Source organism: Malus sylvestris, chromosome 9 (assembly GCF_916048215.2).
Source record: "Malus sylvestris chromosome 9, drMalSylv7.2, whole genome shotgun sequence".
NCBI lineage: Eukaryota > Viridiplantae > Streptophyta > Magnoliopsida > Rosales > Rosaceae > Malus > Malus sylvestris.
Genome location: NC_062268.1, coordinates 21,827,157 through 21,838,850, shown reverse-complemented (window position 1 = coordinate 21,838,850; position 11,694 = coordinate 21,827,157). Strand labels below are relative to the sequence as shown.

General features: G+C 38.6%; 1 protein-coding gene across 1 annotated transcript; it reads left to right on the top strand.

Annotated features, from left to right (window-relative positions):
• The first annotated feature begins 240 nt into the window (after nt 1-240).
• On the top strand, nt 241-9,723 carry LOC126633879 (zinc finger BED domain-containing protein RICESLEEPER 2-like). Its single transcript, XM_050304412.1, has 4 exons — nt 241-523; nt 1,911-4,146; nt 4,244-4,429; nt 9,590-9,723. Exons 1-4 carry the CDS (start codon nt 257-259, stop codon nt 9,721-9,723), a joined length of 2,823 nt encoding a protein of 940 aa, XP_050160369.1. The 5' UTR covers nt 241-256.
• The last annotated feature ends 1,971 nt before the right edge of the window (nt 9,724-11,694 follow it).

Here is an 11,694-nt window from a genome sequence, read left to right as displayed (position 1 = left end):
TATAAATTAAAAGGATTAATACATAACCAAGTTAACCTACGAGCATAAGCTCATTCAACTAGTATCTATGAGATAAACTAGTGATTGACTTTAGTGCAAGTGGGAGATTGTTGGAAATATTAGGCCTGGGCAAAAATTACCGAGAACCGAACCGAACCCGTATCGAACCCGGTCGGTTTGGTTTTTTTTTCAGTTCATTTCGGTATAGGTTCAAAATCGGTTCGGTTTGGTGCTTAGTCGGTTCGGTTTCGGTTCTATGTTTAATACCGAACCGTACCGAATCAGTTTTTTAATAAACATTATGTGTTCACGTGGCTTGTTTCAAGTGGACGACCACTCCTCCACTTTTATCACTCTCAGACTCTTACTCTCACTTTTCTCACTCTCGGACTCTCACTTTTCTCAATTGCCGAAGTCACTAGGTCTCTCTCTCAATCGCCCGCTCCACCTCCTCCTCTCCAATCTCTCACGATTTCACGGTCTCACCTCCACCACAACCATCTTGACATCGTCTTCTCTCATGGTAAGTCAATCTCTTGAATTTGTTTGCATTTTATAAAATTAGGGTTTTAATTTTTAGATTCAAATTGGGATTGGAATTGGGGTTTCTCTGAAATTCAAATCTCTTTCGGTATAATTTTTTTTCTTGTGAGGTGATTTGTGATTGTGCATAACTGTAACCCTTTAGGACCGTAGAACTTGTAGTTCTAGCAGCCTTAACTTAAGTGTTTCTATCTGGGATAACTTGTAGTTCCTGGTTAGGTTTATGTTGCTCGCCAAAACAGAACTAATTGAGGTTTTGCATGAGCAATCAAACAACATACAGATTGTGGGAGTTAAATTTATTTAGTTATTTCTCCTTAGTATTTCTTTGTGTGATGAATCTGCAGTACGATTGTTTGTAATGTAATGGGGCTGCTGCCAATTTATTTGTCATTGTCAATTTAGTATTTCTTTGTGTGATGACTATAAAGTACGATTGTTTGTAATGTAATGGGGCTGCTGCCAATTTATTTGTCATTGTCAATTTAGTATTTCTTTGTGTGATGACTGCTGCCAATTTATTTAGTTATGGAATCAGATGGTTTTGAGTATCTCATTATTTGATCCATCGGATACAATGCTTAAATAGTAAATGTCATTACTTTCTACAGAGAAATGTACTTAATTTTCAGTGGAATGATGATTTTTAGTGCGAACTTCTGTTTGTTGGATACCATTACTTAGTGGAGCTTTGTTAATGGCTGGCTTTTCTTAAATATATGTGGTAGTCAAACCAACCCTCTCTATTTCAAAGTCATTACTTTCTGGAGATTCCAGCTACTGTATTGGTAGAGAGATCTTTCATTAAATCTGCTTTCAAATTTTCATCTGGGCTTCAAATTCTGTATGGTCACCAGTAAAAAAAAGAGATTGTTTGATCTCTGCTAACATGGAATTATCAAAGAGATTGTATTTCTTATTGAGAAACTGAATTGATTTTCTCAAACTGCAGAGTTTGAACTTTGACATGGTTTGAAAAGAAATTGGTGTGATAAATGTGACCTATAGGTAATGCATTTGAGTTAAGTCTTATATTATGCTTTCTGGAATGAATTACTGGTGGGAAGTGCTCATGCAATGCAGGTGTGCTATATCTTTGTTCTGTATAGTTTGCCTTGAGCGTTATGATCTTTAGGGGTAAAAATGTGATGGTTTTAGTATTTCATCATTATGAAAAGCACGCAAATTATACTCAGTTTCAAATCTTACCACTATAAGGTATAATATAATAAACAAGATAAGTCATATCTGAGCGGATGGATGTTGAAGTTGGCCAAAGTTTTGTTTGTAATGTAATGGGGCTGCTGTCATTATTTTTTTGGACATAATGATTCACAAATTGATATTTTTGTATTGATTGGATGCAGGCTTCGGACCGTGTAGATTCTATAGATGATGCAATTGATTTGGAATATGAATCGGGGGGAAGCAAATGTGAGGCCGAAAGTGAAGGAGATCAAGAGGAGGTAAGTGTCTCCCAACTCCTACAGGGTAAACGTAGTAAGGTTTGGGAGCATTTTAGGCCTTATCAAGTTAAGACCCTAATAAGCCTCAAGGATCGAGAAGGGAATGTTGTAAAAGATGAAAATGATGAACTGGTAATGGTTCCACATGTAAGACTTAGGGCTAAATGTGTCTATTGCCCGGAACATACAAATGATGGTGACTATGCGGCTGATTCAAGCACTAATGGTACATCCGGAATGAGAAAACATCTTAATCGACAATGTAAATATTATCATGCCAACTTAAGGAAAAATCAAAAACTTCTTTATGAGGAGAAGAAAGGGGGTAAAACTTTGGTTAATAGGGAGTTTAACCAATCCGATTGTTTGGAAGCATGTGTGGAGATGATTGTTCTTGATGAGGTACCCTTTAGTACCGTAGAAAAGATAGGGTTCAATAGATTTTGTAGTGTTGCATGTCCATTATTTCGTGTGCCTTCTAGGAGGACTCTTGTTAGAACTTTCCTTAGAATGTATGCACAATCTAAGGATAGTTTGAAAAAGGAATTGCATGCGCACCGAATTTCTCTTACCACCGACACTTGGACAAGCACTCAAAACATCAATTATATGGTCCTCACTGCACACTTTATTGATGATGAATGGAATATGCATAAGAGGATCATTAATTTTTGTCTTATTGCTAACCACTCGGGAGCCACAATAGCTAAGTTGATTGAAACTTGTTTGTTGGAATGGGGCATAGATAAAGTGCTCACCATCACGGTGGACAATGCTTCCGCAAATAAAGTTGCATTGGATCAACTTAGGTCAACGATGAATAGGTGGGAAAATTCACAAGCCATTTTGCATGGGGAGTATTTACATGTGAGGTGTGTCGCTCACATAACCAATTTAATTGTGGGTCAAGGGATGAAAAGGCTAACCAAATGCCTCTTAGCCATAAGAAATTGTGTGAGATTTGTGAGGAGCTCTCCACAAAGGTTAGAGTATTTCAAGCAAGCCGTGTTTATGGAGAAGTTAACATGTAAAGCAAGTGTTTGCTTAGATTGCTCCACAAGATGGAATTCCACATTTCATATGTTGGAAGTAGCCATAAAGTTTAAGAAGGCCTTTGCTAGGATGGGGGAGGAAAGTGATACTCCTTTTAGTGTGTATTTCAAAGAATTTGAAGAAGAAAAGGATGAAGATGGAATAGTAGTTATTAAAGGTCAAAGAAGGGTTGGACCACCAACCGGAGAAGATTGGGAAAAGGCGGAGGTGTTTGTTCGGTTTTTGCGGGTTTTTTATGAGGTGACATTACGGGTGAGTCATTCTTTGATCCCCACGGCTCATACCGCTCTCCATGATGTTATCAAAATAGAGACGGCTATCAAGAATTTGGTTCCCCCACCCAATGTGCAAACCGGTTCACCAATAGAGGTACTTTTAAAGCAAATGGCAACCAACATGAGAGCAAAGTATGACAAATATTTTGGTTCTTACCTTCAATTGAACAATTTGCTAGTGGTTGCTCTTATTTTAGATCCAAGGTTCAAGTTAAGGCATGTCACTCACCTCCTTAAAAAGCAATTATTGGAAGTTGATGTACATTTGAAAACTAAGGAGATAAGAGATGTGTTGGATGCTCTTTACAAAGAATATGCCCCAAGGGTTGATGGGGGGAAGCATATGAAGGTCCCCACACCTCCTCGAGAGCCTTCTTCTACTTCACGTGTTGTTGAATCCTTTGAAGATGATTGTGTAGATGATTGGATTGATTTTGTAGAAGAGAGTGAGGAGCAAGTGGTGGGAGATGAGGTGGATTCATATTTGTTGGATCCTTTGGAGAAGGTGGACAAAGAAACCAATGGTGCTTTTAAAATTCTTTCATGGTGGAAGACTAATGGTTGCAAATATCCTATATTGGCGGCCATTGCAAAAGACATATTTGCCATTCAAGCATCTACCGTGGCTTCGGAGAGTGCTTTGAGTACCGGGGGGAGAGTAATTTCGGATTTTAGGAGTTCTTTAACTCCTAAATCGGTGGAGGCCTTAATTTGCATGCATAATTGGATGAGAGGTGATGGTATTATCACCTTAGAAGATGATGCACCTTCGTTGGAGCACTTAGAGTTCTACGAAAGTATTGAAGCGGGTAATTTCTTATTTCTCTTCTTAGTTCTTGTTTGTTATAATTTTTTAGATTTTATTCTTTGTATTTACAAGTTGTCTATATTTTTGTACTATTGTAGAGTTGTTGACATCAAGCATATCTTCTCTCTCAATTAATAATCCGGAACAACAAGCGTCATCTTCACAACCTCTTACCCGACCTTCTCAAGCATCCGCTTCACAAGCTTCTACCCGACCTCCTCGAGCTTCAAAAGGTGCTCAATCAAAGGTCCCTTCAAAGCCTCACATACCCCTAGCCAAGAGGGGTTTAGCCACTCATATTTACAACAAAATGAAAGGAAATGAATTTAAACATTAGAAACAAAAGAAAGAAAACACCTAAACGCTCCAACGATCCAAGTTGGATAGCAAGCACGTCCAAGCACTTTCCTTCCCTTCCTTTGCTACGGCACAAGATGTTGGTGAGTGTTCGAAGGTTTGTTTGTATGGAGGAATGGATGTGTTTGGATGAAGGTTGTGTTGAAAATGGGAGTGAATGATCTAGCAAAGTATGAACAAAATTTATGTTACACACACTTCCTTTTTAGAGGAAGTGCATGGCAATGGAGGGGAACATGGAGTGGTGTAGCAATTGAGTGCAATGATGCATGAAATCTGAAATGATGGAGGGAACAAGGAATGGTGTAGCAATTGAGTGCAATGATTCAATGTAATGATGCATGAAATCTGAAATGATGGAGGGAACAAGGAATGGTGTAGCAATTGATTGCAATGATTCAATATAATGATGCACGAAATCTGAAATAATCAAGGGGACAAGGGTGATTATGCATGGCATGGGTGGAAAGGTGAGTAAATGGTGAATCAATGAGTGCAAGGAGGTGAAAGGATATTGTGCACATGGTAGACAAAGGAAAGGAAGTGGAATGATGCAACAAATGAGTCAATGGAGGGAACATGGATGATGATGCACGACATAGGAATCCAAAAGGAGTGCAATGGTGGTGCACAGCAATGATGGAAAGGTGAATGGTGGAGTGACACCCCTTTGTGGTGGAGTGACACCCCTTTGTGGTTGAGCTCTTTGTCCTTTTTACATTAATTCTTCTTTCTCTTTAACACATTCCTAGCCTTTTTAGTCTTCAATTTCGTCCATCCACCTTGCTCCATGCATGTGCTATTCATTCCAAGCCCAAAACTTCTCCAAAATGCATCTTATTGATTTATAAGGCCTATGGACCTACAAACACACGAAAATAGCTTAAAATACATAATTAACTAAGAAATAACAACATAAATGCATGAGAACAAGAAAACTCAGTCGCATAAATATGCTCCTATCAATATTCTGGATATAACCAAATTGTGATAGCCCTGGATGACTAAGAGAAGACCACATTCACGTGTCCCTTTGGAACTTTTGCTTATCGTCCTATGCCATTCGGCTTATGCAACGCACATGCCACTTTCCAAAGGTGTATGGTAAGTATATTCTCCGATTATGTTGAGAAAATTATTGAGGTATTCATGGATGATTTCAGTGTGTTTGGGGATTCTTTTGATAATTGTTTAGATAATTTGACCTTGATCTTGAAACGATGTGTTGAAACTAACCTTGTGTTGAATTGGGAAAAATGGCATTTTATGGTTAAACAAGGTATAGTTTTAGACCATATTGTTTCAGAAAAAGGAATTGAAGTGGATAAATCAAAAATAGACCTTGTACGTCACTTACCCTCTCCTACTTCGGTTAGAGAGGTTCGTTCGTTTCTTGGCCATGCAGGGTTCTATAGGCGTTTCATCAAGGATTTTTCCAAGATTTCCAACCCATTTTGCCGATTGCTTCAGAAAGATGTGCCCTTCAAGTTTGATGAGGAGTGTGAATCGGCATTCAACCAACTCAAGGAGAAGCTAACTTCGGCCCCTATCATTGTTCCTTTCGATTGGAGCCTTCCTTTCAAGCTTATGTGCGATGCATCTGACTATGCATTAGGCGCTGTTTTGGGGCAAAGAAAAGACAAGCAGCCGCATGTTATATACTATGCCTCTCGGACTCTCAATGATGCCCAATTGAACTACTCCACAACGAAAAAAGAACTTCTAGCTGTTGTCTTTGCTTTAGATAAATTTTGATCTTACTTAATTGAACTAAAGTGATTGTTTATACTGATCATGCAGCTTTGAAGTACTTACTAACGAAGAAGGAAGCAAAACCTAGGCTCATTCGTTGGATGCTTCTTCTTCAAGAGTTTGACATCAAAATATGAGACAAGAAAGGAAGCGAGAATGTGGTGGCTGACCACTTAAGCCGAATGGTCCATGATGAGCAAGAGCATGCCGTGCCTATCCCTGAAACTTTCCTCGATGAGCAGCTGTTGTCCATTGAGGTAAGTGAACCTTGGTCTGCTGATCTAGTGAATTACTTAGTGTCTAAACAAGTTCCAAGCACTCTCACCAAGCACCAATGTGATAAAATTCGAAAAGATGCACGATTCTATGTTTGGGATGATCCCTATTTGTGGAAGTATTGCGTTGATCAGATTTTGCGTAGATGTGTGCATGATTGTGAATTTTTTTTTATTTTAAGATTTTGTCATACTTATGCTTGTGGTGGACATTTTGGCACTCAAAAAACGGCATTAAAGGTTCTTGAATGTGGATTTTATTGGCCCACTTTGTTTAAAGATGCTAGAACTTATTGTCTAACATGTGATCGTTGCCAAAAAACAGGAAATGTAGGTACCAAGGATCAAATGCCGCAGCAACCCCTATCCTTTGTTGAAATTTTTGACGTTTGGGGTATTGATTTTATGGGTCCTTTCCCTCCATCTTATGGTTTCACTTATATCTTGCAAGCTGTTGATTATGTTTCGAAATGGGTGGAAGCAAAAGCCACCCGTACTAACAATTCTAAGGTGGTTGCAGATTTCGTGAAAACTAACATTTTTGCTACGTTTGGAATGCCTAGAGTTCTAATAAGTGATGGAGGCTCCCATTTTTGTAATCAAACCATTGAGGCTTTGCTCAAGAAATACAACGTTACGCATAAGGTTTCAACACCTTATCATCCTCAAACTAATGGGCAAGCTGAGGTTTCAAATAGGGAGATCAAGCAAGTTCTAGAGAAAACCGTGGGGCCAACAAGGAGGGATTGGAGCTTGCGCTTGGACGATGCATTAAGAGCTTATCATATGGCCTACAAAACTCCCCTTGGCATGTCCATGTTTCGGCTCATCTATGGTAAACCATGTCATTTGCCTGTTGAGTTAGAGCACAAGGCACATTAGGCTGTGAAGACCTTCAACTTGGATCTAGATGCCGCCGGAGTTCTTAGAAAGCTCCAATTGAATGAACTCGAGGAGATTAGGCATGAAGCTTACTAGAATGCTCGGATTTACGAGGATAACACCAAGGCGTATCATGACAAGATGCTTCGTGTTGGTGATATGCCCTGAAAGTCAATCTTTGAAAGAAACCTTTCAGGACAATGAATGGATATATGGATGATTCTTATACATCAAATGGCAAAGATACTAATTAGGATTATCTCTGTAAACGATATATGTCATAAATAGTGAATCCATGGACAATGGATTGATGGAAAAAGTAATCTAATGATGTTAGACTACAGAGACCTTCTTCCCATAACCATCATGTCCAAAAAGGTTCCTGGTCATAAGATTGTCGGAGGGATACTGACAATGCATAGACCGGTACATACTATGTCCGCTTCAATTAGAAGGATGGAAAGTCTCATCCCATTCGTGTAGTGACACTAAGACAAGTATGTAGGTGCTCATTAAGGGAATGAGTTCACTGAACACAATCGAACGAGAGTACTTGCATGGAGGTCTACTCACATGTCAAGCAAGTAACTCTAATGGTTGGAATAGTGTAAGTAGTCCTTTGACCTGAGGCATCATCGTTGTCTTGTGGTTAAGTACTTGATCTTTGATTATGTCAAAGTCACTCCATTCGCGGGTGTCCACGGCATAGTCGGGGTTAAGCCACTTAGTCATGAAGGCAAGTGAATGTTCAACAAGGAATCTCTAATCCTCGTTATGAGAGGATGAATACTCTAAGATATGATTCGGAAATCATCGGCCGAAGTATCGAGCGTAATAAAGGAAAGCGTTCCTATACGACTCAATTGAATCATATAACATGGAATAATCACATTAGGGGTTTGACATATTATATGCATACCCTAGTGATGTGATTGATAGTATTGTTTTAGAGAAGGATCGAATTGCATTGTAATTCCAACTGAATAGGTTCTCCGAACAACTTCTACATTAGCTTGGGTAGCCATGATATATGGTTAGATGTCACTCATGGCTTGTGAGTTCTTCTAGATGATTAAATGTAGTCATCAAAGAAGGAAGTGAATTAAAAGTAAGTTTTAATTCACCAAGTGATTGGATTAAATATAATCAATTGGATTGGTGCCAATCACCTCACTGCCTTGCTAATTAGAACCTAAAATGATTGTTCACCAATACACTCTTTTGATGAGTAATTAATGGATGATGGAAATAATTAATTGGATTAATTAAGTGTTGTGATTAATTAGAAAGTCTAAAGAAATCATAAAAGCGATATAAGATCGTTTTGGGCTTAAAGAAACGTTCGGGTTTAATTGGGCCCATTGGGCTTTTATTCAAGCATTGGATGACTTGAAATAAATAAAAGCCCAAAAGCCCAAACAACACTAAGGGGGCCGGCCATATAGAGTGAAAAGGAGAAATAGGAAGTCAAATTGTTGGCTAGGTTTCTTTGTGTTATAAAATGAACTTTATAGTGAAAAAGTTAATTAGGGTTTTGTGTGTTGTTTTTCACAAAAGAAGAAACCATCTCTCTCTCTCAAAAACTCACACAAGGCCGGCCACCATAGGGGTGATTTAACTAATCATCTTCTCACCCTTTTTGGCTATTCCTTCATCCTTTTCACTACACTAGTGGGTGAGGATCTTTAGAGGTTTTCAATTTTGGAAACTTGAAGATAACCTAGGAGCACTCATACTAAACAAAGTGGAGGAGGCAAGGAAGGAGGCTAGGCTCAAGGAGTTCAAGGAGCAAAGGGCTTGGAGGTGGTCCATCCTTGGTATAAGATCAGATCAAGAGGTATAAAACTACTCCTAAACTTTGCCCTAATATAAATTTGTTTTTGATGCATCTTACATAAACCTATGCATCTTGAAGGGGATTTACATGACTAGAGCTTTGATATTATTTGATAACATGCTTCCGTTGCTTTCGTATATAAATCTTGAATTGTATATGCATGCTAGTCACTAGAAATCCCACATGAAATCTTATAAATTTCCCTTCACTTTGGACCAAGACATTCTCCAAGGGGCAGAAAGTGCTCCTCTTTGATTCTCGCCTTTAGTTATTTCCCGGTAAGTTATGTTCTAAGTGGATTGGACCCTTTGTTGTTACTAATGTTTTTCCTCATGGTGCAGTCCAAGTCCAAAGCTTGAAAACAGGCCACGAGTTCAAGGTGAATGGGCATCGTTTGAAGCCTTACTACGACCTATTTGAGGAGCATGTGGTGGAGGAACTACCCCTCCATGCCGTGGGCTCCAAAGCTGCTTGAAGGATGGTAGTCGTCCGGCTGCACGACGTTAAAGCAAGCGCTTTGTGGGAGGCAACCCATTCCAATAAAAGAACACCTAGACTCAACTCTAAATCCAGATTTGCTTTCTTTCAACCTTTCTCCTTGCTGCCCTTATCTTTCCATGTTTATTTGTTGCTTGTTTAATTGTTTTTATGTGAGTTTATGTTTGAAACATTGAGGACAATGTTTGATTTAAGTGTGAGGGGGGGTAAATAAGTGTTTTTTATGGAAATTCGTGGGTTTTATTCACCTATCACTTACAATGTTGTTTCTCACTGTTTTTAAGTGTGTTTAGTGTGTTTTGAAGCTTTTTAGTGTGTTTTGACATAAAAATCTGAAAATCTCATAAAAATTTGAAAAATTATTTTGAAAAATCCAAAAAGAGTTGTTTTTGTGTGTTTGTTTGTGTCTTAGGGTACCTTCCAACACAATGATTAGGATTTGGTTTTTAATTGCATGACTGGTAAAGAGAAATACACATGGATAGAAGTCTGATTTACTCTTTAGTTTATGCTTGGTTGTGGTTATAACTTATGAATTCACATGCAATCATAAAGAAAAAATCAGTTTTTGTAACATGCTTGAAGGAAGGAACTCAAATTAACGCTACAACCTTGTGAGACTTGAGCCTAAACGTTCTTTGGAGAGTTAATAATCTGTGCATTCTTGTTTTCTAAATTCGTTGCATGATCTCATTATTCTTTGCTCGATTGCTACTTAAAAGGTGTTTCATCATTTAGTTCCAAATGCTAGAACTCATGCCCGTTTCATTCAAAGCATGCTATTGATTTGCATAACACATATTCAAGATGAAGTTGTGTAGTGACCACCAAAGCCAAATTGCCTTGCCCCTATTTCATTATGTGTTTAAGTTCAACCCCGTTGAGCCTTGTAAAGCCTATGATCTTTGTTAAACCACACTATTGATAGGAGCATATTTATGCGACTGAGTTAGCTTGTTCTCATGCATTTATGTTGTTATTTCTTAGTTAATTATGTATTTTAAGCTATTTTCATGTGTTTGTAGGTCCATAGGCCTTATGAAGCAATAAGATGCATTTTAGTGCATTTTGGAGCAGTTCTGGGCTTGGAATGAATAACACATGCATAGAGCAAAGTGGATGGACGAAATTGAAGACTAAAGAGGCTAGGAATGTGTTAAAGAGAAAGAAAAATTAATGTAAAAATGACAAAGAGCTCAGCCACAAAGGGGTGTCACTCCACCATTCACCTTTCCATCATTGCCGTGCACCACCATTGCACTCCCTTTGGATTCCTATGCTATGCATCATCATCCATGTTCCCTCCATTGACTCATTTGTTGCATCATTCCACCTCCCTTTCCTTTCTCTACCATGTGCACAAACATTCATGTTTCCTAGCTGCAACACCACTCCATTTTACCCCCATGCTTTGCATCATCACTTCACTTTCACCTTTGAATCATTTCAAACACCACTCATTACACTCAATTGCTACACCATTCCTTGTTCCCTCAATCATTTCAGATTTCATGCATCATTACATTGAATCATTGCACTCAATTGCTACACCATTCATTGTTCCCTCCATCATTTCATATTCCATGCATCATTGCACTCAATTGCTACACCACTCCATGTTCCCCTCCATTGCCATGCACTTCCTCTATAAAAGGAAATGTGTGTAACATAAATTTAGTTCATACTTGGTTAGATCATTCACTCCCATTTCAACACAACCTTCATCCAAACACATCCATTCATCTTCACATCCATTCCTCCATACAAACAAACCTTCAAACACTCACCAACACCTTGTGTCGTAGCAAAGGAAGGGAAGGAAAGTGCTTGGACGTGCTTGCTGTCCAACTTGGATCGTTGGAGCGTTTAGGTGTTTTCTTTCTTTTGTTTCTAATATTTAAATTCATTTACTTTCGTTTTGTTGTCAATATGAGTGGCTAAACCCCTC

Coding starts and splice junctions, on each gene's coding strand:
- LOC126633879 (XM_050304412.1), top strand. CDS start 257: ATGTTTAATACCGAACCGTACCGAATCAGTTTTTTAATAAACATTATG. Junction 4,147..4,243: donor CTACGAAAGTATTGAAGCGG/GTAATTTCTTAT, acceptor GTACTATTGTAG/AGTTGTTGACATCAAGCATA. Junction 4,430..9,589: donor CATACCCCTAGCCAAGAGGG/GTTTAGCCACTC, acceptor CTCATGGTGCAG/TCCAAGTCCAAAGCTTGAAA.